General features: G+C 39.9%; 1 protein-coding gene across 20 annotated transcripts in view; it reads right to left on the reverse strand.

Moving 5' to 3' along the window:
• Positions 1–27,285, reverse strand: part of RBMS3 (RNA binding motif single stranded interacting protein 3) — a 1,278,291-nt gene that overhangs the window by 1,025,734 nt on the left and 225,272 nt on the right. For all 20 annotated transcript variants that reach the window (XM_072726630.1, XM_072726631.1, XM_072726632.1 and 17 more), the window contains one exon: positions 2,527–2,595. In XM_072726630.1, coding sequence (XP_072582731.1) covers positions 2,527–2,595 — 69 coding nt within the window. The remainder of the gene's footprint in view (positions 1–2,526; positions 2,596–27,285) is intronic.

The following is a 27,285-nucleotide window of genomic DNA, read 5'->3' on the forward strand; positions in this document are numbered from 1 at the left end:
AAGCAAGCAACAGAGGGGAGAAACATCCATGTTTTTTTCCCTTTCTCTTTCCAACTTGTAAATGATGCCTCCAACTGGGAGAACCTATTTAGTAGTCAGTTAACAAGGGAGCCTAGGAAAGCAGATGGCAAGAGATGCCCATGGAGTAGATCTGAAAGCAAACCAACAAATCACCAGCACAATAGATAAACACCAAGAAAATGTACCTAATATAAAAAATGTACTGCTCCTTTTAGTTACAGTTAAAGGGGATCCTCAATACAAAAGAGATGTCACCAATATCAGTTTAATCAGGCTACCATTTGGAAATGCCATCAAATTAAGCCTTCTAATCAATGGCACTGTTAAGATTGAAAGTCTGCCAATATAACCACATTTCTTTCACAAGATGAGAAGGCAAAAACGAAACCCATTTTTGGTAGCTCTTCTGCTCCTGCCTTTCATAGACAGGTAAGAATTCAGAGAACACACTGGAAAATGTATACAGGATGGCTACCATTTTAATTTGGCTTGGATATCAAAAATTATAAGAAAACCATCTAATCATTCCCAGATTTCACTTAAAAAGTCATTGTACTGTTGGAAAACTAAAAGGTTAGTTTTAGTCCCAAATACTACCCTGTCTTCACTTTTCTCATTTCATTGCCACATGTAAAAAGTCTGCAGGACCAGCAGAGAGTCACAGATTCACATTAGACTATTTCACTGGGAAGTTCTCAAAATAATTGTACTGGTTTACAAGACTGAATAAGTCCTGGGGGAGAAAATCAGTGAATTGTAGACCAACTGAAATCACATAACCTTGGACAACATAATCTCTGTGTCTCATTTTCCTTGACTATGAAGATTAGATTAGAACATCTCTCCATCTTTAGGGTGAGTGCAGAGATGTGACCTGTGACTTGCTCAACCCAGTGTGAGAATAGATATCAGATTCGATAAGAGGTATGAGAATAGATATCAAAAACACTGATTAAAACCCAGTGTGCATTTTTAGGAAGTGGAGGAAGTAAAAGAAAACTGGCTATTCAAAGCAATCTCCCTAGACCAGTACCACTGCCCCTATTTCTGGGTCACTTTTTTTCTTAGCTCACACTCACAAAGCAGTATATCCTCCTAAAGTTAACAGAAACCACAGCATCCATGCAACACTGATGCCAATGGAGGCAGAACCATCACCTCAACTTTTTCTCACCAACCAATCAATATAAAAAAAGGCACTGTGGGGCACCTGGGTGGCAAAGTCAGTTAAGGAACCAACTCTTGGTTTTGGCTCAAGTCATAATCTCAGGGTCGTGAGATCAAGCTCCACACTGGTCTCCCTACTCAGCATGGAATCTTAAGTTTCTCTCTCTCTCTGCCTCTATCCCTCCCCCCAATGTGTGCACATGTGTGCTCTCTCTCTCATGCGTGATATCTCTTTCTCTTTCAAATAAATAAATAAATAAATAAATAAATAAATCTTTAAGAAAAAATAGACTGTGATAAAATATTGCATAATGGAAGAATTTCTTTTTCTCTTATTAAATTAATATTTTTGTTGATAAGTATCAATTTCTTACAAAGAAATTGTGAAGAATGAAAGGGAGTATACAAAGACTGCTCACATTATGCTAATGTTGGAGTAAATTATCACCGATACTAAGTGTCTACAGAAAGTCAATAATACATGGGAGAAAATGTGAATATAAACCATTGATAACATGCATCTGCTACAGTCACTGCAGCCTGTCCAAGAGACCTGAAAATTCTAAGAGAAACTTCTGACCAATAGAACAAAAGACAACAAAATTTCTTGTTGGTCTCATAACTAGAAGAAGGCAACCTGAATTCAAGTCCTACCAAGTTTTTAGAGTATATAGTTAGTGTTCTCGTCACGTGCTGTTTCAAAAAGAACCCCATGAGTCACCTGTGAAAATGGCTCACCAACCAAAAAATCCTGTTTTGTTTACACACAGAGACAGAACAGTGCTATGCTGGCTTACTTTCCCCAAAAGAGGTTAAATTACATTCAGTATTGTTTGACCTGAATGGATATTTTAATCGCCCTGAGTAACAAAGCAAAAAAGTTATTCTTTGTAGTATTAGTACATTTTCAGATATATTAGTGTATCCACTCTTAGAGACATTCTATGTCATACACACACATATATACATATGCACACACATGGGAACACATACAATTTCCTAGAATAGAAAGGACAGAAGGCTAAATTTGTTTGAAGAAAACAAGGCAAAATCTATTCTCCCTAATTGCCAGGTTGACTTCATTAGTTAGGCACTGGGGAGGGCTTTGAAGGCAGGACTTCAGCATTTCCCTGCCTATCACTTTCCCTCTCATGAGACCTGAGGTGGAGAGTAGTAATCAATGAGGAAGTCCACAGGCCTCTGCCAATGGGCCACTTCAAGGTGAGAACGGGCAAGAGCCTGATACCCTCCACATTTGCCCAATGACAAAATGACTGTACGTTTAAGCACACTTCAAGGAGACCAAGCACAACAAGATTCTTAAAAAGAGCATGTTACCTGATGTGGCTGTGAACTGGACCATCTGCTATAGGAAGGAGCACCCGAAGACTTGCTGGCTGAGGTTCGCTGAAAGAGGGAAGGAAAAAAATATTTCATGTTGTCACACAAATTGAATTCACTTTCCGTTTCTTTAAATGAATTACTCAGTGTCTGCAGCTCCAAAAATTACCACAATCTTAGACTCTCCCTCAACTTACTCTCTGTTTCATTTCTTTTAAAATACATTCTCCTCAGCAAGTATAATAATATAAACACTAGAGCCAAAACATCTGGATTCAACTCTCAGTTTGTACTCATTGTTTGACCTGATACAAGTCTCCTGAATTCTCTCTGTCTCAACTTTCTTTTCATTGAGACTAGAATAATAATTTTCATATCGTGGTATTCTTGTGAGAAACAAATATGGTAATAGGTGTAAAGCATTTTGTACAGTAAGGTGCTATCCACATATGGGCCATAATTCAACAAGCAGAAAATAAGGCATGTTATTCTAAGTTTCTATGTGAAACCAAACTGGTATACAAATATCCACATTAATCAATGAGGCTATTTGAGTCAGTTATTACATAGAGAATGTTCATCTTGGGAAAGACCTGACCATACTATTGCTACCAGTTTCATGAGCTTGTAAAATGTCACAAATTCACTGTAGATTTGCTCATCCACAGCCATTCTTAACACCATTTTTCTTGTCTGTTTCTACTACCGAGGCTGAAAAAAACCCACATAACCACTTTTTTGGTATTCCCTCCCTATACTCCTGGCTAATGAAATAGAAATATAATTTTGGAGGGGCAGAAGGTAAAAGAGTTCTGGGAAACCCTTTGCTATTCTGATAAAAAGGAAGACATAAGGCTTGGATCTTCACCACCACTATTCCTTCCCTCTAAATACAGATACACTACATGGAGCTAGAGCAACCATTCTGTGACTATGAGGAAAAAAGGCCAAGAGAAGAGCAGAGGTGCAAACTCTAATTGGTCTTCTTATGCAGCTTAATCACAGACACAGGATTTTTGCCTAAATCCTCCTTGTGTAGCTGACTATAATCACATTTTCTATCACTTGCGGAAAGTTGTGGATGCTTCATGGCAGAGGCATGAAGATGTGAAATGATTGGTATGTTTGGGGGATGATCAATACACCAATATAGTACTGCCAACTCCTATACTCCCCATCACTGCATTGCATCTGCCTTTCAGGACTCCTGTGTAATTTCTATGCTGTTCCTGACAGCTTTCCTGAACCTCTGCCACAGGGAGGTTGGCTTACTAGCTAAATGCTGTGGTCTGTCTGTTCAATTCAACTTCCCTCTAGCATCTGCCCATCGGAAGAGGCAGAGTCAAGATCAGTCCTCCTGCCCCACTGAGGCTGACGGGATTGGACTCTATAGCACATTGTGAGAAGCATTCTGATTTCAACTTGGATAAAGGTAGCACTATCAAAGAAATAGCTGGAAATTAAACTAAAAGCTTAATCATATTCCCTCAATGAGAAGCAGTAGCAATGAATTTCAAATGTATCAGACTTTACCAGTGTACAACCATGTACCTTCTCTAATGCCATTTTCCTAATTGTGAAATAAGAATATTTTAGATAGTCCCCATGCTCCCTCCTTATCCAGGCCCAAATCTATTAAATTAAATTATTCTACACTTTCAGAGTACATAAATTACTAATGATAGTGGCAACACTGAATTTCCATGGAAAGATTTGATTGCTTTCAGTATTATGTATCTAAAATACCAAAGAAATATCTGAAATCTCTGTTAACTAGAAAATGCTAGTAATCCAGAAGAGCCCATTGCCTGAATATTATGCAGCTCCCAGCTTCCCTGCATTTTTAGAAAGGGGCCATTGGCTGCTTTTCTAGCCCAACAATTTGGGCTTCAGCAGAATCTCTTCAAGTCTTCTTAAATCATAAGCTTTTGGAATTCACCCTCAGACTAATTTTTGAGACATCATATATTGAGAAGGTAACTTATCCTACTTATAAGCCACAACACAGGTTTCTAAAACTGTAACAATAATTGTTATACCTATTATCAGGAAAATAAAACTTTGTGCTTTTTAAATTGAGATATAATTGACACATAACATTACATAAGTTTAAGGTATCAGAGTTGATACATCTAATATTGTAATATGGTTACCACTATACTGTATATATTTTATATAAAATATGTATGTTATATATAACAAATATATCTCTTCTTTATTCACTCATCTGTTGACAGATACCTAAGTTATTTCCATATCTTGTTTAGTGTGTATAATTCTGCAACAAACACCAACTACAAATATCTCTTCCATATCCTGTTTTCCTGGATGTATACACAGAAGTGGAATTACTAGAGCATATGGAAGTTCTATTTTTCATTTTTTGAGCAAAATTCATACTGTTTTCCATAGTGGCTGCACCATTCCCACCAGCAGTGGGCACAAGGCTGCCCTTTCTTCCACATCCTAACCAACACTTATTATCTCTTCTTGAAAGATTTGGTGTTCTAATCAAAATAAAATTATGGTAATCAAATTCAAGACACGAGCACTAATTTGAAAAATATTTTAAAGAAAAGTGAGATGTGTGACCTGCAGCATCTGAACCTAATTATTAAGGAACCTTGACATGGGAAGGAGATAAAATGGGCATTTGTAGATTTGAAGGCAAAAAATAAAAACAAACAAACAAACAAACAATGTGAAGTGTGAAGTGTACAACTTTTCCTTCTTGGTAAGTGTCACAATACTTCCATGCCCACGCTTAACTTTCTCCTAAAGGTCACACTGTTCTTCAGCACTGACACAAATATAATTAACTGTGTAATAGTAATTGCAGTCCATTGTGATTCATACACTTCATGTCCTTTCTAGTGCTAAGGATAAATGTAAAAGGCCAGAGAAACAACAAAATAATGGTCAATATTAATTACAAATTTTAAAGACATGACCATGTCCCCAGAATTGTAGCATAGTTTCTGATGGATGTGACTATATTCAAAAATCCAGTTTCATAGCACAAAACACAAAATCTGGTTGGGTTTCCTTGTTATCTTTTTGAATGAACTAGCCATAATGCATGAGCTGTATTTCAGCCTGGATGAAAACAAACTCACTTGACAAACCAGATAAGTAATTGATCATATCCCTCCTTCTCCCCATCCTAGTGTCCTCAGCAACCAGTGGTTAATCAGAGGGCAGTATCCAGATCAGAATAATGAGGCATGCTGCTTTAAAATGCAAATTCTTTGACCCCAGGAATTTACAAATCTCTGGAAGTGGGATCCAGCAATTTGCATTTTTAAGAGGCTCTTCAGTTGATTCATATTTAATCTTCGAAGCAAGGAAACATCCCATAATATTTCCAGCATACACTTGTACGGCTATATGCATCCATTGAAGAACAAGGATGATGATGAGTAGAGGTATGAAGATTCAAGGATATTATTGATAATAGTTTTCTCTAAACAGATAAAATGAACTCTCAAACTCCGGAGAAATATTTCTGGAAATTATGGGAAGATGCTTGAGGAAAAAAACATCTGATTTTTAATCTACTGATATAGATTGAACCACCACAGCCCAATTAAATGACTGGCTAAGAGTTTCAGTTTAGATATCCAATTCTTGCCCTTAGAAAACCTTCCCTGAATACCAAGAATAGGTCACCATCTTGCTATGTTTCCAGCACATCTACACTTGCCTCTTAGCAAAAACTTCTATTATACTCTCTCATAATTGCCTCCTAAATGCAGTTTTCTCTTGTAGACTGTACATTCCACAAACTTACAAGGGAGGACGAGAGCGAGTTGAGGCTGGGTTTCGTTTACTCATATAACTAGGCATGCTCATGCTAGAAATATAGTAAGTGATCAGTAAACATCAAATTCATTAATAGGTTCAGTAAACTTAACCCTATTCAAGTTTGGCAAGTATGAATAGGAGACTATAACAATAGAACCAACAGTCTGAGGACAAAGGCAGTAAAAACTGATAGAATTCCAGAGCCCAATGACTACTATAATGTCTTAGAAAGGGTAACACCATTGGCCCAGATGTCAAGATATTAAGACAGGGAGTTCCTTAATATGGTTTTATAGAAAAATCCAATTGTTAAAGTCAGGAGGGCAAGAAATACGGAAAATGGCAGACACTGTACAGAAGTTGAGAGCTTTGGTTAATGGGTACATGTTATTCCACACAAAATGTCTCATGAAAGCTGTGAGGTAACTGCAAAAGAACTAGATGATCTACCAAAGCCAAGAGAAGCTAGAATTCAAAGAAGTATTAAGACAAAAATACACACCCTACTTTGCAACCTCCCTCCCTTCCAACCCCAGGTTGCGAGGCTTGTGCAGAGCCAGTTTCCTCATATCAGAGAAGGGAACTCAGGAGAAGGAGGGTGTGAAACATTTTAATGACAAAGCACACAGAGTGTTCTATTAAACAAAGGGGGGAAAGTGCTATGGAGAAACCTGGAAGGCAGACCAAATTCAATGGCAACTCATAAGTGAGGAAGGCTGCCAGATGCTGCAGCAAGCCTGCCAGCCAGCCAGCCGCTGTACTTCGTCCACAACTGTCCTTTGCTTGGCCAGCTTCCTTCAAGTCTAATTGCCTATCAGCATAAGACAAGGAACTTTGGAAACATGTCCAGGAGCTGGAGTCTTTCCTGCATTAGGCCTTGAGCATATTTGAAGAACGAGAAATGAAGAACCAATAAATAGTCCTGGAAGGTGCCAATTAGACATCTGCATTTAACATCGTGGCGCAAAAAGTCATTGACAAACACGATCCAAGAACCAACACAGGTTATTCAGACAGACTGAACTCTGGATGACAGACATGACTTTGGGGATTTTAATTTCAGATGGAAAACCATGTTTCCAACCCCAATGAGATGAATCATGCAAGAAACAAGACCAAACAGCAAAGGACCTAGACAGCAGTAACATTTTTATAAGTAAGGTTTGAAGAGCTGACTCAAAAACCTAACCCGGGCCAGAAACTTTGTAAAGAATAAGTGGTAAAGGCTCTATCCACATATCTTGATAAGGAGCTATCAAATAAAAAAAGCCAAACAAACAAACAAACAAACAAAAAAAAACCCATAAATGTACTCACCAGGCAAGCTAAGAAAAGGAAATTGATAAAGAAAGAAGGGTATAGGCTAAAGTTCTGGAATCTCTTTCTCAATTCTGCTATTGAAAGCATGATTTTCAGGGACACCTGGTTGGCTCAGTTTTAGTGCCCAGGGTGTGATCCTGGAGTCCCAGGATTGAGTCCCCCATCAAGGTCCCTGCATGGAGCCTGCTTCTCCCTCTACCTGTGTCTTTACCTCTCTCTCTCTCTCTCTCTCTCTCTCTTTCCCCGTGTCTCTCATGAATAAATAAATAAAATCTTTAAAAAAAAAAAAGAAAGCATGATTTCCTTTTATTGTTCCCAGAATTCTGGAACATGTATTCCAGTGTGTGTTGCTACATGGATTCAGCATTTACCAAGGGCCTATACTGTTAGTGTCCACGAGACACACAAGAAACAGTCCCTACCCTCACCACCCTTTATAAACAATCACAGACTAAATACTCCCATTTTAATAAGAAATTATTGAGCTTAGTTATGGGATCCCAGAACTCTGGACCAAACCATCATCGCCAGTTATTCCTGTCATGTTCCCAGTGCTACAGAGAATCCTCATAGTTGGGTAAGGAATGGTAGCTAAAAACCGAACTAAATCTTTCCAGTTTCAATAAAAGCCCAGATCATGAAGGTATATGAGCAGCTCACATATTCTCCTTTTTTTTTTTTTTGACGTGAATTATTTTCCTGATTAATTTAACCCGTTCTAGATTCTCCTGGGTGGTTCAGTGGTTGAGCATCTGCTTTCGGCTCAGGTCGTGATCTCTTGATCTCTGTGTCCTGGGATTGAGTCTCGCATCAGGCTCCCTGCAGGGAGGATGCTTCTCCCTCTGCCTATGTGTCTGCCTCTCTCTGTGGGTCTCTCATAAATAAAGTTGTAATAGAAAACAATAAAAAATAAATTAACCAGTTCTGCTTAACCTTTCTCTGTGTGGCCTGGTTTCCAGCCAGTCAATCATTTCACAGCCCTTCTCTGGGCCACCTCCAAAATCTCCATGCTCCTCCTTCTCAAGTCATGAAATCTGAAACCTGATGATTTACTCCCCATTGTGTCCTCATCCTATTACAGAAATGCAAAAGAAATCTAAGCTGGCCTCAACACAAAAAATAAAAGGAAGAAAATCTCAACACAATTCCAAATAATAAAGATTGACTTACTAACTATGGTCAATAGGCTTTGCCTCTTGGTCTTATTTCCAGAGATGAAGAAGTAAAAGAATCTTGTTTAGGGAGACCTGACCAAGGCTTTGTGTTGTACTTACAAAAAGCAAATGTAGAATAATAGACTCCATCTGTCTCTACACATGAAAATACCATATATATTTACTGAAATCAAAATGGTTTTCCCAGGGTTCTTATTTGCTAGTTCTCTGGCCCCTCACTGTACTTTAAGTTTGTAAACATTTTCTTGCACATCTAGTACCTGCAAAGCACTCTGCTAGTAACAGGGGTTGCAGAGATGGGTAAAATTCTCCTCAGAGAATTTCTTTACTCCTTGCCCTCCCACCCTGCTCCAAAGAACCACGTAAACCCATCCCCTGTCACTCTTTATTCATTACCCTATTGTAAGTTCTCTTTTTTATTTTATTTATTTATTCATGAGAGACACACAGAGAAAAGCAGAGACATAAGCAGAGGGAGAGGCAGGCTCCCTGCGGGGAGCCCGATGCAAGACTTGATCCCCAGACCCCGGGATCATGACTTGAGCCAAAGGCAGATGCTCAACCGCTGAGCCACCCAGACATAACCCCTTACAACCCCTGTTGTAAGTTCTTCACAGCTCCTATCACTATCTGAAATTCTCTTGTTCATATACTTGTTTTGTTATACATTGTTCATGTCCCTCACTAGAATATAAGTACTAGGAAAACCAGCTTTGTTTTTAGTGTGTTTTTTAACCATCATTGTATTATGGACACAGCGATGTCTTAGTATATATGCATTGAATGATTAAACGAAGGAAGGAGGAAACTCAGTTCTTACACTCAAAGATTTTATAGTCCAGTGAGGGTGATTAACACCTACACAACTCTACCGCAAGAAGTGCTGCTCCTTCAGCCACATATGTAGGCTGGGCAGGCATGTACCGCATGAAGGAGCCATTCACAACACACACAAAAAAATCATATGTTGGTATATTACAACCCCTTTTCAGCAGACATAGTAAAATGTCTTGCTGTAATGAAATTGGTATATTAGGATCATTTTTCAAAAAGTGGAAGTAAACTGGGATGCCTGGGTGGCCCAGCAGTTGGGCATCTGCCTTCAGCTCAGGTCATGATCCTGGGATCCAGGATCAAGTCCCACATTGGGCTCCCTGCGGGGAGCCTGCTTCTCCCTCTGCCTATGCCTCTGCCATTCTCTCTCTCTCTTAGCCTGTATCTTTCATGAATAAATAAATAAATCTTTAAAAAAAAGGTGGAAATAAACTATCTTACAGGGCATACCTTACTCTCATTTATAAAAAGCTGCTCTAGAAGCTAACAGTGGCCTTATATGGGTAGAGTTGATGTTAGGCCTAATTCCCTGGCCTTAGGCTCTGAGTCTCCTACCTAGACCAGGGGCAAGGAGTCAGGGCACAACCAGTTTCTTCACCAACGGATGCTGCTTTAAATAACCAGAATATGGTCTCCAGGCTTCAAGATGGCCTCCAAAGACCTTGTTTCGTGATATTCATTCCATTATGTAGTCTCTTCCACAATGTACCAAGGTTGATACATGGGGCCAATAGAATATAGTCAAATTAAGGATATGTCACTTTGTAAGTTAAGTTATAATCTTGGGTATGGTTTATCATTTTTGGATCACCATAGATCCAAGCCATGTCACTACAGAAACCATGTTATGAGCCACTTTAGGAAGAGTCCCACGTGGTGAGAAATGGAAATCTCTTGTAAACAGCCACACGAGTGAGCTCGAAAGGTGATCCTTCAGCCCCAGTCAAGTCTTCAGAGACTGCAACCCTGGATAACGGCTTGAGTGCAACTTTAACAGAGACCCTGATCAAGAACCATCAGCCCATCTGTTAACTTATTCCCTACCCTCAAGAATTGTCCAAGAGAGTTAAGATTTGCTGTTAATCTGCTAAACTTGGGGGGAATTTGTTACACAGCAATACATTAATTAATTCATATTATTAGCAGAAAACTATTCCACTCTTCTCATGACTCAAATGAAAATCTGTAGAAAGCATTACAGTATTCTGTGAATCCTACCAAACAGAGGGGAAGACATTATTCTTTGATTTATATAAAAAATAAAAAAAAGTTTCAGGCTTTTTCTTCCTTTAGGTCTTTTTTTTTTTTGAAAAAAAAAATTAAGTTCCTGAATTTTCACATTGTTATTTAACATGTCTCGCAGTCACTTTCTTCAAGGAGACAGAGAACCGTAAATCCCTGAAGACACAAGCACAAGGTAACCTCCAGCTCCCTTCCTGTACAAGACTCAAAACAGTGAACAGGATGCTCAGTAAATAAATGATAAGCTTCCTGTTATCATGCAGCTCTCTCTGTAACTCAACTTGATCTTGCTGTATCTTACAACAAAGAACCGATTCACTTTAGCTACTGGGCTCAATCTGCCACTCCACATCTCAGAGAAACAGAAATCCTCCTCTGTAGCAGCTGCATAACAGGGCAATGTAGAGTATTCTGCTTTCAAGGTTCTAAGGGGGAAGGGAGGGGAGGCTCCCACAGACCCACAAGAAAAGATTGAGCTGATTCGGTGTTCCCTCATCTGTGTTATGTAGAAACTGGACCCACAGAATGACTTACTGAAAAATAGTTCTTAGATCAATTTTGGGAAATGCTACATTCCCCAAATGACTCAACCCAGGGGTCAGCAGATTTTTTCTGTAGTGGACCGGAGAGTAAACATTTTGAGCTTTGTGGTCCATACTCCTTCACAACTACTCAACTCTGCCATGTGGCATGAAAGCAGAAATAGAGAATACATCAATGAGTGAATGTGGCTGTATTCCAATAAAACTTTATTTGCAAAGATGGGCTTGGTTCATATTGGGCCACAGGCTAGAGTTTCTATAGTATTCTTGTCCCTCAGTAGAATGCCTAAGTACCAGGAAAACAGAAAAGTTAACACAGAGGACACTGTTCCAACCTCTCTCTTGGAGAATCACTGTACATTTTGGCACATAAAAGGCATGGAGAATTTCTTCTCCAAAGACCCATCCGTGTATCAGTTTGTCCCAACATTACTTGTCCAAAGAATCTATTTAACTATTTCTTTCTTGCTTTTCTTTCTTGCTACCTTCCCTTTTTCTCTCACTCACCTTATTTTTTCACCAAATATTCATTAACATCTCAGGGACCTAGTATTCCATAATACCTCCCTGGTGAATTAATGAGTCACCTAAATTGCCATATATATCAATCTGAGTGAACAATTTGGTTCTAACTCTTTAGAAAACTAGCTCAGAACTTAGGGTGTCAATGAACATCTTAAGTAAAACTTTGACTTTCAAACACTAGGATAGTCCTAAAGATAGAAAATTTAAAAAGTATCTGAGGTCGTGTGTGTGTGTGTGTGTGTGTGTGTGTGTGTGTGTGTGAGTGTGTGTGTATGTTGTGGAAAACTGACTGGCTGACTACTTCCCACATTTTTCTGCATTCTCTACCTCCCCTCATCCCTATGCTAGCAGTGATTGTTACTTTTGGAGCTTGTGGTATGAAAACCATCTATGAGGAAGTTATGGATGAGGTCATTACCTCCAGGAAATATCAAGTCACTAACTTATCTGAAACTTATAGCTCAAAGTTAATTTCATTGGCCACATTAGCAAATTAATGATTTTCTGCCAAAGTGTCTTAGAAAAACATGCATAGAGATATCAGAGATTGTCAGAGTTCTTTTACACAAAAGAAACCCTGAATTTTCCCCATTAGTAGCCTATAAGTATTGGTGATTATTGGCCAAATAGATCAATTCTGGAATAATATAGGAGGAGACCACACCAGGATGTGAATAGCAGGAGACAAGGATCATCAGAGAACATCTTAGAGGCTACATGCCACATAAAGTAGGTAGAAAGAAATTGGGCAAGTGGATTCTTCCCTCTTCTGGATCGGATACTACTTATAAGGCATTAACCAAGTCATTTATGCTCATCTATAAATTGGGGAGGTTGTACTAAATTCTAACCTGCTGTGGAAATGTCAATCTATCAATATTCACACATTCCTTTAAATTTTTTCAATACATATTCGTATCAGTGATGCCACACAGTGGACAATGTTAAGTGCAAAGGACCTGCCTGGTCACAAGCTGGCTAGAATCAAGTTTCCCAGAGTGGGGCTACCCCTAACTTGGAATTCCAACCCAATCATTTTTTTCCTGAAAGCCATGAGCATCCTCAGGACAGTCAGACTTTCCAGAGCTTAGATACCACCAATGTACTATAACCCACAAGGCTTTTCAAAGCTTTGACATTTCAAAGCCTGAGGAGGGGGTAGTGGTAGACAAATATAAGAGTGGTTTGTTCAACTATTTATCAGATTAGAGCTTGCTCTTCCTGTGTCCCAAACTTTCCTTCATCATAGGGAGACCAGTAACTCTCAGAAGTTTCTCCTTTAAAGACATATCTCAGGACACTATACAGCCCTCAATTATTATCTTGGATTTCCTCCCACCTCCTCATCTTATCACAAAACAGTGGAAAGACCAAATTCTTCTCTGCACACATAGCACCAGATGCCACCTCAGCTGCAATGATCCTTCAAACCATGGGCACTTGTGACTAGGCTCTGATCTAGCCCTTTAGTTCTGGGTAGCAAGGTGAACACGGCCACAATGTTATGAATCAGGTTTGTCCCGCATGCTAATTGCCAAGTACAAAACACTCCTGGCATGCACACTTTCCAGGACGAGTATGTTCACAAATAGAAAACTTCTGAAGTCTTTGCTCTGTGACTGGATGGAATAGGTCAGAGAGAATGCTTTTATGACGCTTCCTGACAAGTCCTCATGTGCCTGATCCTTCTTGTGGGCATAAAAGACACAAAGAAGCAGAAAAATGTACTTCAGTTTTTCCTCTCTTTAGGAAACTGAAGATTTCAAAATTCTTAAAATAAGAAACAACTGTAAAGTTTAAAACTATATAAAGCAATAACCATATCCCATCAAAGTATTCATGAATAAATTGGGAGCAAAGTTAATTCTTCCAAGTACAGCCCTCTATTTGTGTTGCCATCTACATTATTTGAAACCTTTTTAAAAACATACGAGGAGGGGGCTGAGGTGAAGAATTAAGCCTAATTTTAAGAGAATGACATTTAGGGCCAACACATGTAAAAGCATTCACGAGCCTTAAATCACAAAAAAATTAACTGCCCAATGCAATGTGTATGAAGTGGAGTAAATTTCAAGAAATTGTGGAAAGGCTGCCCTCTTCAGACACATTATTTTTTCTTAAATTGCTATAGGTTTTTCTATAGAAGTTTTCTCTATAGGGGAAAAGGGAATATAGGGTAAAATATTTAAGTCTGAGCTTTATTCTCATAAATAAATGTCAAACAAGGACATGAAAAAACATGTTATTGAGTACCTAGTTTGCCTGTCTGGACTTGCCTGGAATATATATCTTATAAGTATTCCACATGGCCCTTGAAGCATGTAAGCAAGCTTCAGAATCCTAAGCGGTAATTAATTAATGGAGCTGTCTGAGGCTGAAATGTTTACCTCGGCTGTCACGTATATAAGTGCATTCAGAATAACCACCTGAAGTCACAATAAATGGCTTTCATGTCATTAGAATTTTAATAACCGTGATGAAGTCTACTCTTATTTCACAAAAAAAAAAAAAGTCTTGTTTGGGGTTTTAGTCCTATAATTCTGAATACCCTGAAATGACAAATTAAGAAGAATCCTGTCATAATGGAAGGTATTATGCAGAGTTGGGACCTTGAGAAGGCACTAACTCTATTATCAGCAGTTTCCTAAGAATATACCACAGACAGGTACTAGCAAGAGGCAAGTGGAATATTTCATTTTAAACACAACTTGTTTCTCTACATTTCCTGATCTGGGCTTTCGAATCCCCCCACCCCCCACAACATTTACTTTTTCAATGACCAAATACAAAGTGTAAGTCTAATATAATGATATGGCTTTCAAGAACCACATGCAAAAACAAATTTCAATTCTTTACAGCCCATCCAAAACAAATTAGAACAAAAAAAATTTACCAGCAAATCATAAAATACTTCCATTGTATCATCTTCTGGGAGAAGGACAGGAAAAAATTTAGTTTGCAAGGTAGCCTCTTTTGTTTCATAACAATAAAAAGAGAGGGTACATAATATACTCAATTAAACAGAGGTCATTGGAGAGAGAATCTCTAAACATTGTTTTTGAGAAACAGTTGCTTATGAAAATCGAATTGGAGTCTGCAGGAAAATGGTGTGTGGGGCAATGATAACTACCAATTTACATAATATGTGACATATGCAATATACATGTACTTTTTTGCAGAGGGACGGAAATAACTTGTTCATAATTTGAGGTAGCCAGGCTGAAAGGAAGTGCGTGCCAGCATGCTTCTCCTCTGCTTTCTAATATTCAGTTTCATGTATAATTGATGGACTACCATTTTTATGATGGTTAAAAAAAGAGTAAATAAATTATGAGGATTTCAAATATCATCCATTTGCCAGGAAGACTTAGTTTTCCTTTGAATGGACATTAAACAATCGCCATTCCTGAAGGCATTTCTCGCATACCAGCAATGTGTTTGGCTTCTTACAATCCCAAATTACTCAGGTTCAAAACTAAGATTGGTAGACAACTAGACCTCAAATGTGATCCATGCTTTATATTTATGCAGAGCTGGAATTCATAGCATTTGGGCTGAAAAGCCAGAATAATAGCAAGTGCTAAACTCAGATTATTATACTTGTATGCAGGGGTAAAATGAGGAAACTCCAAACAGAACAGATGACACTTTCTACTCTAGAGCAAGACATTGAGGTAAAAAGAAGCATCATAACTTCGAGGTTTTCAAATATATGTCTATTTATTTACATAATTAAAATTCTATAAAATTCTATTTTGAACATGTATCCAACTATAGATGCTATATATACACATATATAAGCTTATAAACTTGCACAGTGCATATATATATAATAATATAAACATAGATAATATATATATTATAAATATGTGTTTACATGCATTACTTATATTTTTATATTATTTTATTTGTTATAAATGTATGATATTTACTAGTATAGATAATACATAAGTATATAACATATATATTACACTGTATAGCACATTATATATTACATATTTAGAATAAATTATACATCACATATTAAACATATCACACATTATATGCACATATATAATCATATAAACATATTGACATTATATAATATGCTATATAGTGATATTATATATACTATATATTATGTTGCTACAAAAATGTATATATACAAAACCATAGACATTGAACTTAATTTGAAATTTGAGAGATATTCAAGGGTACTCTTGACTGTAGACAATTTCTTTTTTTTTTTTTTAAGATTTTATTTATTCATGATAGACAGAGAGAGGGAGAGAGAGAGAGGGGCAGACACAGGCAGAGGGAGAAGTAGGCTCCATGCCGGGAGCCCGACATGGGACTCGATCCCGGGACTCCAGGATCGCGCCCTGGGCCAAAGGCAGGCGCTAAACCGCTGAGCCACCCAGGGATCCCTCTGTATGCAATTTCTAACTTCCACAAGGGCTTTGGAATGAGAACCCTTTCATAAGAGGAGACACCATTGTATCTATTCTCAACAGACCACTCCATAAGCCTTCTAGCTTCTGTAGACATAAACACATCTTTAATTCTGAGCTCAGGAGCTCCTCCTTACAACTTCAGATCAAAGCCAATTTGTTTTTTGAATTGGTATTGGCTATGTTGGCCTTGGTCTACTACAATTTTAAATAGAACCTACAGGGGCAGCCCGGGTGGCTCAGCATTTTAGCGCCGCCTTTTGGCCCAGGGCATGATCCTGAAGACCCTGGATCGAGTCCCATGTCGGGCTCCCTGAATGGAGCCTGCTTCTCCCTCTGCCTGTGTCTCTGCATCTCTGTGTGTGTGTGTCTCTCATAAATAAATGAAATCTTTAAAATAAATAAATAGATAGATATAACGAACGAACCTATGGTATAATCACTGCTTATATCACTGATTATTAGACTTCTATTGTAAGGTGCAGTGAAAGAAATATCAAAGTACCTGGGAGATTTGAAAAGAAGAGCTAGTGGCCAGTGTTGGGACAAGAGTGTTTGATGGGCCAGCACTGTAACCACTGGACCTCCCAGCCACTCCAGGTCTCCGTGCTTTGATTAGCAAATGTTCTGAAGCATTAGATTACCCTTAAGGCATCAGTACAATCATTGTAAAAGGCTCTTGAAATCCCTCCTTCCCTCACATGCACATTACATTCACACCATTTTCCCCTCATAGACAAACCATTACCAGCCACTGTTACCATGGCACAGACACACACCAGGGAAAATCCCCACACACAAAAGGGTCGTTTTTGTGATTAACTGGTAGAATCAAAAGGAGAAAAAATAATAGAGCCGGAACTCAAACCATGCATAGCCATTTGTCCCACATGCACAAAATATTCATAAAAACAAACAGAGCATGGAGCCAATATGGCAAATTTCAGACATGAGCATGTTTTTATAAATAATCACTCATAAAATTGTGGGAGAAAAGCACAAGATATCCAGTGTGTCCTTCTCCAGTGCTTTGCTGTATATCACGGCTTCATTAGTGACAGAGGCTATACTTTCTCGAGGAAAACCTCAAAGCTTTGCCACAAACAGGGAGGCACATGAGCCACAGTTGTGCACAGGAAGGTACACTTTCGTTCTGGTGGCACACACAGCTCCTCTAATCACTGAGGCAAAACTACTCCAACCTGGATATAAAGAAAAAGACCTACAGCTACACTGTGCAAGGAAACAGCCAGGAGATTGTCTGAAAGACCTAGCACCTGTCTTTCAGCCTGCTGCTCCAGGATTTCTTACCACAGTGCTAAGTTCAAGGACCATCCAGGATGTTAGACTCAGAATACTGGAGCTCGAAATAGCTGCAGTGGGTGTCTTTGGCTTTGCTTGCCCAGTTCCCACACACCCTTTCTTTTGCAACAACAGGGGATTCCTTTGAGAAACTCCTCTACCCCCACTAAGCTCAGCAGTTCAGGTGCATTGTCCTCTGGGTGACCCAAGCCTGCCAGACAGTTTCTTCATCAAGAATTTGGATCTTGGGTGGAAGGGCCCAAGGGCAACTGGAGGTGATTCATCTCAATGGAGGTGCCCTGAGGAGACCCACTTATTAGATTCTAAAACTGTCCTAGTTCCCTGAAGCTACCCTCATTGTTGCCTTTCCCAAGCACTGAAGGCTCATTTTTTTTTAATTTAATTCTATGTTCTACCCCATATCCTCCCAATAAATTCCACTTTGCTTAAGTTAGCCAGGGTTAGTTTCTGTTGGCTTGAAACCAAAGTACCATAACTGACACAGACTCTTACCAATTACCTTGTTTCCAATTTCTTTTCCACTCTTCACTGCACACTATTTACCAAGTTCTGCTCATCATATGGTTATTCTCTCTCTCTCTCTCTCTCTCTCTCTCTCTCTATATATATATATATATATATACACACACACACACACACATTATAATATGTGTTATTTTATATTCTATGATATTACACTCTGTTATACTACACCATATTTTTTCATCCTTAAAACACCCTCATCCTAGGGGCATCTGAGTGGCTCAGTGGTTGAGCATCTGCCTTTGGTTCAGGTCATGATCCTGGGGTCCTGGGATTGAGTCCCTTATCAGGCTCCCCACAGGGAGCCTGCTTCTCCCTCTGCCTATATCTCTGCCTCTCTGTGTGTGTGTCTCTCATGAATAAATAAATAAAATCTTTTTTAAAAACACTCTAATGATATACCTATATTATTGCAAAAGTACTGGAAATGAAGAGGTAATTTAAGTTCAAGCCTTTGGTAAACAATAGATTCCTGGTCTCCAGGCCCAGAGGACTCATTCAGTGGGTCTAACAGAGGGCCCTGAGAGATCACTTTTCTAACAAGTTTCCAGATGAGGATGTTGCTTGTCCAGGACCACATTTTGAGTAGCACTATATTAAGTCCAAGCGCCTCGAACTCTTACATGCTTACAAATGCCCTGAGGAATAGTTTGTGCCTTACCAGGTCTGAGGTAGGGCCCGAAACTACATTTCTAACAATCCCCAGGAGATGAAAATGCCACTAGACCACACAAAGTAGCAAGGATTACATGACTGACCCAGATCACACAAGAAATAAGTGCTGAAGCCTCAACTTGGTCTCAGGTTTGCCTTCTCTTATTCACTCCATTGCCTCCCCTAAAAAAAACCTGGTCTTTACAGATGGGAAACCCACAACTCTGAAAGGTCATACAATTTGACCAGATCTCACAGCTGGTTAGTTGTATATTTAACAGGACACAGCCCCCATCTTTGGTCACCAGCCCAGGCTGCTTCCTTCTGTTGTGCTCAAGAGTTTACAAAGTATTGTAGCTTCACTTTCATCCTGCATTAAACCCTGACATAGACATCAAGAAATGGGCAAGGCCAGCCCTCGCTCATATTTCACTGATGGAGCACCCAAGTGGGGTTCAGACTGCAAAAACCATTTGTTGATGACCACAGTGCCAGAAGGTGCCAAAGCTTGACCTGACATAAAGCAATTCTAATGCCAAGTACATGCCCCCAACCCCTGAGAGAGCCTCCTCCCAGAGAAGGAAAGACACATCCTTACTGGGAAGATGGGAAGACCCCAGACAGATAGCAAATTATGGGAATCCAAGGCCCTGGAGACTGGGTGTCAAAAGTAGAGGTCAACTAGCCCCATCTGGCTGGCAGAAGCATTTTCTCTGGCCTTCACAATGTCCATTTTTTTGTGGGTGGGTCAGCTGCCTATTTTTAAATACTGAGAAATTTTACATTATAATCCAGAAAGAAAACTTTTACGATCTGGCAACACAGAGTCCAGATGCTCACACCTTACAAAAATCAGCTCTTGATGGGAGGGGAGGAAGGTGGGGGTAGGGTGGTCATTACTGTGGCCACATTATCAGTGACATGGATTCACATGATAGAAGACAGACCACTGGCCCCTGGCTCTTCAGCTCATTGCACTCCCCAGGCAGCCTATAGAAAGGAATCCCTGCCATTTGAGCTCCAATGGCTGTAAACAAGAGATCCACAAGACTATGGTACTATAATGTCAACATTTCCCTGGTATACTGGATAAGAAGGTGCAGGCCTGAGCCATGTTGTTTGACAAGAAAGTATCTATCAAAGTACTGGAGAAGAAAAATCCAGATTATGTGCCCTTGCCTCTATGGTTACAGGAAGGCAGTAGCCTCTTGCTTCTGAATGAAAGCTGAGCTCAGAGATGCCCCCTTTTCTCTCATAAAGTATAAGTTCCTAATACTATTTGAATTGCCATAGCTCCGTACTCATCCTAAAGTTCTAGTACTTTGGTGATTGTTTGCTGGCTTCTAGTAACTCTGCCTCCATAAAGAAAAATGAATAAAAGAAAGAAAGAAAAAAAAATTCATTTTCTCTACCCTGCTGGATTAGCGGTCCCTGTTGCACACAGCCAAGTATGTTCCTGAACGAGGCCAAGGATCCAGCTGGCAAAATCCTACTTTAGCATAATTTTAAATCGCCGAGTCAACATAATGCCACTCTTCTGTTTAAATTACTGAACAATTAGAACTATGTGGGGTGTAATTCCAGGCCGAGTCCAGCCCTGTATGCAGCTCTTTCTTGTTGTCATTGTTAAATGGCAATACTAAAGCATATCCAGGAGTGGACTGAGGGTAGAGTTTCAGGGCAACAAAATTTATGCAAGGAATTTAAACACTGACACCCTCGTTGTTTAAGATTTGCCCAGAATTCACCACATCATTAAGACCATAGTCATTCATAAATAAATAAATAAATAAATACACACACACAAATAAAAATGTGTATGTGTGTATATATACGTTGATATGTGTGTGTGTGTATATGTGTGTGTCACATATATACATATGTGGGAGGGGGGTTGAGAGCCTTAAGAGCAAACAGCCCTATCCCCTGGTGTTTTGCTGTCTCCTTGCAGCCTGAAGGTAGAAATAATGAGCCTGCAGAAGGGAGTGACAGATTTTATCTCGGAGACACTGACCCGAATGACTCCATTAGCATTGTTCCAAATGAAAAGTCACCCTCCCTCTATGGGGATTGGAGGGGCTGCTGGGGAGCTAGGAGGCAGGGAGATGTTCAAATTCCATTTGGAACTAGATCCTTCCCCAGAACCAAGGACATGTTGTGCCCTCGCCCCCACATTCCACAGAAGCCAAGCCCTGTCTATTTCTGTGTTACTTGCCTGCAACAGAATGAAAGCCTCTCAAATCAAGGAGTACTACCTATGCCCTCTCTGCTCTAACTGGCATCCATCACCCCTTTCAGCCCACACCAAGGGGGTCCAGGTACCGTGACCTGATGGATGCCCTGCAGTCCAGCCTTGTGGTTCATCATTCACCCGTTCATCTTCCAGGATCCTGTTCTTATGGAAGACCAAGCCACTTGCCCTCCCTAGGGTTCTGGCTTTTCAGAGAAAACCATCCTTTTCCAGTTTTCAACCAGGAAAAGAGAGGGAGATAGAGCAGGGAGGGAAGGTCAGAGGGGGTTATATACACACAGAGGGTCACTAAAGACTGCAGGCAAAAGTATCTCACCCCACAACATAAAGGCCCTCTCTAACTCTGAGAGGAGTTCATTAGACTCTGACCTTTCGTGTGCCAGATATTTTTTTAATCCAGAAACACTACTCACAGACAAGTTTGGGGTCTAATGTGATTCCAAATTTTACTCCTTCCTTGCTGTGGGACCTTGTACAGGTTTAAGTAAATTTGTTTAAATGCCTCTGAGGGGCTTAGTTTCTTCATCAGCAAAATGAAGACATAAGCTTCTATTTTGCAGAATCATCTTATAAAACTAAATGCAAAGGAAGCAATTGTGCACCTAGACGAGTGCCCAGTGCACAGAAGAAATTCAATAAAGGTGGCTTAATTATAATAATAAGAATAATATTTGAATAAACCCTATAAACACAAAGTCAAGAATTCCACATGCAGAGGTAGCCTCTACCATGTAAAGCTTGCAGATGAGGTTCCTCCCTGCCTTCTACCCATATCGCCAACTGAAAGCTTTCTCAAGCTATGTTCCTCCCCAAAGGACTGCTTTGGGAAGCCCACATCGCTAGACTAGGCTTTGGTCATGACTTTAACAAGAGCTTAAGAATCCTGAGTGACAGCTCTGTGGCAGGCTTAGCCAGAAGGAACATTTCAGATAGCTCCCCAAGATAGCCCCTCACTCTGGGGAGTCTCAGTGTGTTAGAACATGCTGGAAACTGCAGAGTAAATATAGTATCTTTTCCAGGAGCATCATTCTTACTGAATGGTAAGGCATTTAAAATGTCATTTTTAAAATTACAACAAATGAGGATATAAATGGAGTAAAAGTGGGGAACAAGATTTTTAACTTAAAATATAAAACTTCAAGAGAAATTCAATCCCACAGGAACCTATTTCAGGCTCTTGGGGGCTAAGAGGTAGGCAGTTTCTCTCTGTTGCCTTTAGGGTTGCTGGGAAACATTCACCAGGTCCCCATTCACCCTCAAGACAACAGGTGAGATGGGTGTTATTATTGCCCTTTCATTGGCAAAAAATCAGGCACAATTCATCTGCAGAAAACAGATCAGTGGTTTCCCAAGGCCAGGATCAGAGGAACTGACCACAAAGGGACATGATTTGGAGAGTTACAAATATTCAACATCTTGCTAATAGTGGTGGTCACCTGGCTACACACATTCATAAAAGAAAACCTGAATTGTATACCTAAAATAGGTGTAGTTTATTATATATAAGTATAGCAAAATAAAATTGATTTTTTTTAAGGCTTCAGTTTTTAATTAAGAGTTGAAAGCGTCTGTTGACTGTGCATCCAATTATAGGGGGCTAAAATTCAACTCAATTAGAAAACGAACAAACGTTGTGGGATGAGATGGATAGAGCTAAAAGTAGAGAGTGTGGGGAGGAGGAGTGACCAGGGCTGAGCCATTAGTCATGATTTACATACACAGAGAGAGTGCAGAGGGCTTTCCTGTGAAGGGAAGAAAAAAGCAGAAAGAGGCAAGAAGATGATCAAGAGGCAGAAAGAGGGGTGAGGCCCTGGCCAGGTGCACAGACTCTCCAGGGGAAAGGGGGAAGAGGGTGGCGGGATAGACTGAGGTTCCATGCAAGGAACCTGACATGCTGAAGAGCTTCAGGACAGGAGAGATGAGGTATCTGAATACAGAGACACTTCCAGACATTGCCTCTGTTTTCCTGGACCAACCAGATGGGATCCTCTAAATTTCACCACCCTGCAGGCTGGCATCTAGGTCCCCCCTCAATGCTTCAAAACTCTGGTAGGGAACTCTAAACTCTAAATATGCAAGTTGTCCCTCTGCCTTTGGCTCCATGGGCCATACTCCCTACTTCTCTCTACAGAGCTATTCTAGTGCCAAGTGCATCTTCGCCAGGAGGTTCCATACTTTAAAAGCTGGACTTATTTTTAGCTCCTGACAAATCCTCAAGGTTTTTCAATCCAAAACAGAAAGATGAGTGACTAGGCTTCTTTTTGGCTGGGGGTGTGGGGAGGGGGTGGGAAAGATAAAAGAGAACCAAACTGAAGTTTGTTGCAATGTCGCTTTTCATTTTTCAATGTTAATTTGGAAATTTGCTTCAACTTGCTGTGAACCTTTCCACAGAAATATACTGCACCGAATACTGAAGTGTTTTAAAAATACTGGCGCACTCTGGTAACCGTCTGTCACTCTTTGCGGCACATAGCAATTTAAAATTATTGGAGCTCTTAAATTAAGTGCTTAAATTTGAAGGTGATCACCACTTTGAGCATGTGGATTGCACAGCTATCTCAACTATAACAGTGCTTCAATTTTCTTTAAGCAGGTCATTTTGGGGAGCGATAAGGGAGTCTGATTGCCCAGCATGCATTGATTTAAAACTACTGGAGTCGTCAATTCATTTCTACAAGCACTTCTGTTTGGGTGCAATCTTGCTCTGACGGCTAAATTGGGCCAAATTGGTCTATACTGCACATGCCCAAAACACTAATGTATTTTGGTAATCTGCCTTTTTAAGGGCAAAATTAACAATCATTTCTGGCTAAGCCAGAAACAGCACACGAGCAAATATAGTTGCCTTTTGAAAATACAAGGTCATCTAGGTGGGATTTTTCTGTGTGTCTAATGTCAAAGAGATCTAAAGGGAATGTATGAATTGGTTTTTCAGAGACATTTGGCCAACATACTGTATTCAATTTTCTCAAAAATAATATGAGTTTTATCAGAATGTAATGCCTGTCGGAGATTCTGTGTCCTTCCTAGAAGCCACAAGTTAACATTTTATCGCCTCTGAAATACGGAGAGATCACGAGGTTTTGCAACCTGATTGTACACAGGGAATAAAAAAGCTTTTCTCAAACTAAATATACCCTTCTCAAGTTATAAGAAAAAAAACAAAGTGTTAAATGGGCAAATAGCATATGGACAGAACGTCTCCTACAACAGATCTGAAGGTAACCCATTGTCAAGCATTCCAACAACAACAAAAGGTTTTCCTCTTAAAAATCTGTGAGGAAATGCTGACTCAGATACAACAAAAATAGCATTGACAGCTGACGTTTGTTGAATGTCAGGTAATCCTCACAGGAACCCCAGAAGGTAACTATTGCAGGCTCCCCACTTCTTTTCACTATCTTATGGAACTTGTCTTTTCATGTATAAGGAACAGATTCCTAGATCTCCAAAGAATATTTTTAGGGGATGTTAAAGTAAGAAAGCACACATACACTTATATTCTCAAAGTGTTTCTATATGGTGGCTCTAATGAGGTATGACATACATACCATAAAGTTTAGCCACTGGGAGTAAACAATGCAAATGACATTTAGGAAATGTATACAGTATACAACTACCTCCACAATCCCGTGTTAGAACATTTCCATCACCCCCAAAATTTCCCTGGTGTCTACGGTCAATCCCCACTTACCCACCCCCCAGGCCAAGGTCCAAACCACCTCTGATCTAGAGATTTCATATATGTAGGATCATACAGTATGTAGCCTTCAGTATGTGCCCGCCTTCTTTCATGTAGCACAATGTTTGGGAGGCCTATTTTGTAGCATGTGTCAGTTCTTTGTTATTGCTGAGTGCTATTCCATCATATAGTTAAACCACAGGTGATGAACGTTTGGGTTGTCTCCATTTGAGTGTGGTTATGAATGGCACTGCAATGACGAGCTGTGCATGTGTCTTCATGGTGACATAAATTATCAACTGTCTTCATGGGTAGAAACCTAGTAGAGGGACTCCTGGGTGGCTCAGTGGTTGAATGCCTGCCTTTGGCTCAGGGTGTGACCTCGGAGCCGTGGGATCGAGTCCTGCATCAGGCTTCCTGCATGGAGCCTGCTTCTCCCTCTGCCTGTGCCTCTCTCTCTGTCTCTCATGAATAAATAAATAAAATCTTAAAAAAAAAGAAACCTAGTAGAACTGGGGATAAGTTTATGTTTAACTCTATAAGAAACCACCAGGCTCTTTTCCCAAGGGGTTATGTCATTTTACATACCTGTCTTTCCACCAGCAGTGAACAGATTCCCATTTTCCTGAGAGGAGCGGCAGATAAAGCAGAATCAGGTACTTAGCCCAATGTTACACAACGAATAACAGCAAAGCAGGGGGTGTGAAACTAAGATTCCCAACTCTGTGTCCAATCTCCTTAATTTCACAAAGTTGTGTAGGTTATTTGAGGTTAAACAAATTTCCCTGTTGTAGGACTTAAAAGGATTTAGTGCCCAAATAATTATAAGGAACTTCCAAGAGAAGTCAATAGCATCCAGTGCTTCCACCATATGTTTGGCCCACGGGACCCTTTCCTATCTTAGTCCATGTTTTCTGTTGAATTCTCAAAAAGCAGAGCCTGATAAGGGACCTGGATGCATGCAGTTTATCAAAGAAACATAGCAGAATGAGGGCAGGATAGAAAAGAGCAAAGGGGCCATGTAAGGATGGAGTTTCAGAGAGAGTCCAGCTTTTGCCTGACTGGAGATGAAGAAAAGCTCTGAGACATAATTACAAAGCAATTACATTGCCAGCATTTTGCTGCCAAAGTCAACCAGTCATTGGCCATCAGCTATCCCTTCTTGGTGCAGAGGTAAGGGGGGCTATGACCTTCTTTCCTTGCTACTCCAAATGGTGGAGGGCAACGTTCAAAGAAGGTGGTTGCTGGGAGCTGTTTGCAATCAACTCATGAGTGCTGTCATGGAAATGGTCTGAGAGGGGCACCCATGGCATCCATGACAGTGAACTTCCTTCCCTCTCATACAAGCTAACACATCAAACTTCCTCACCCCTGTGCCTTAGTACCTGCTGTTCTAGCCTGAAAATATTACCTCATCTCGACCATAAACATATTGGCTTCTTCTCACCTCTTAGGGTCTTAGCTCAAATATGAATTAAAAAAAAAAAAAACAGAGAAAAAGATGGCAGTCCTAGTAATGGTCATCAAAACTGGCCGTCAATGTTCTGCATGACTGAAGGGCTCTCTGAACTCACAAACCCCTGTTATCAAATGACTGGGAAAAAACAAAGCATACCAGATAAAAGTCACTTCCTTCCACTTTGAGACACTTCTTTCAGTATCACAGGTCTGCTGGAAAAATGTATCATCCAGAACAGAATAGACTGTGCTGCAGTAACAATAAACCCCAAATCTCACTTTCCCAAAATCATTCCTTGCTTTTCCTACATAGCCATTGTGGATCACCAGAGGAGGAGTGGGATAGAGGCACTTTTCTCTCAAAGTCACTCCCTCAGTGGCCCAGCTGAGTGATCAGCTATTGATCTCAAGGTTGCTCATCAGTAACTGCCAAATCAGAGTGAGAATGTTCCAGAGGCTCTAGCATCAGCAATCAAATGCTCCAGCCCACATGCAGACGAATGAAACTAGACCACTCTCTTACACCATACACAAAGATAAACTCAAAATGGTTGAAAGATCTAAATGTGAGACAAGAATCCATCAAAATCCTAGAGGAGAACAGAGGCAACAACCTTTCTGAATTTGGCCACAGTAACTTCTTGCAAGATACATCTATAAGGGCAAAGGAAACAAAAGAAAAAATGAACTATTGGGACTTAATCAGGATAAAAAGCTTCTGCACAGCAAAAGAAAGTCAAGAAAACTAAAAGTCAACCTACAGAATGGGAGAAGATATTTGCAAATGACATATAAGATAAAGGGCTAGTAACCAAGATCTATAAAGAATTTATCAAACTCAACACTCAAGAAACAAAAAATCCAATCATGAAATGGGCAGAAGACATGAACAGAAATTTCACTGAAGAAGATATACACATGGCCAACAAGCACATGAGAAAATGCCCTGCATCACTTGCCATCAGGGAAATTACAAACCAAAACCACAATGAGA

Source organism: Vulpes vulpes, chromosome 11 (assembly GCF_048418805.1).
Source record: "Vulpes vulpes isolate BD-2025 chromosome 11, VulVul3, whole genome shotgun sequence".
Lineage (NCBI taxonomy): Eukaryota > Metazoa > Chordata > Mammalia > Carnivora > Canidae > Vulpes > Vulpes vulpes.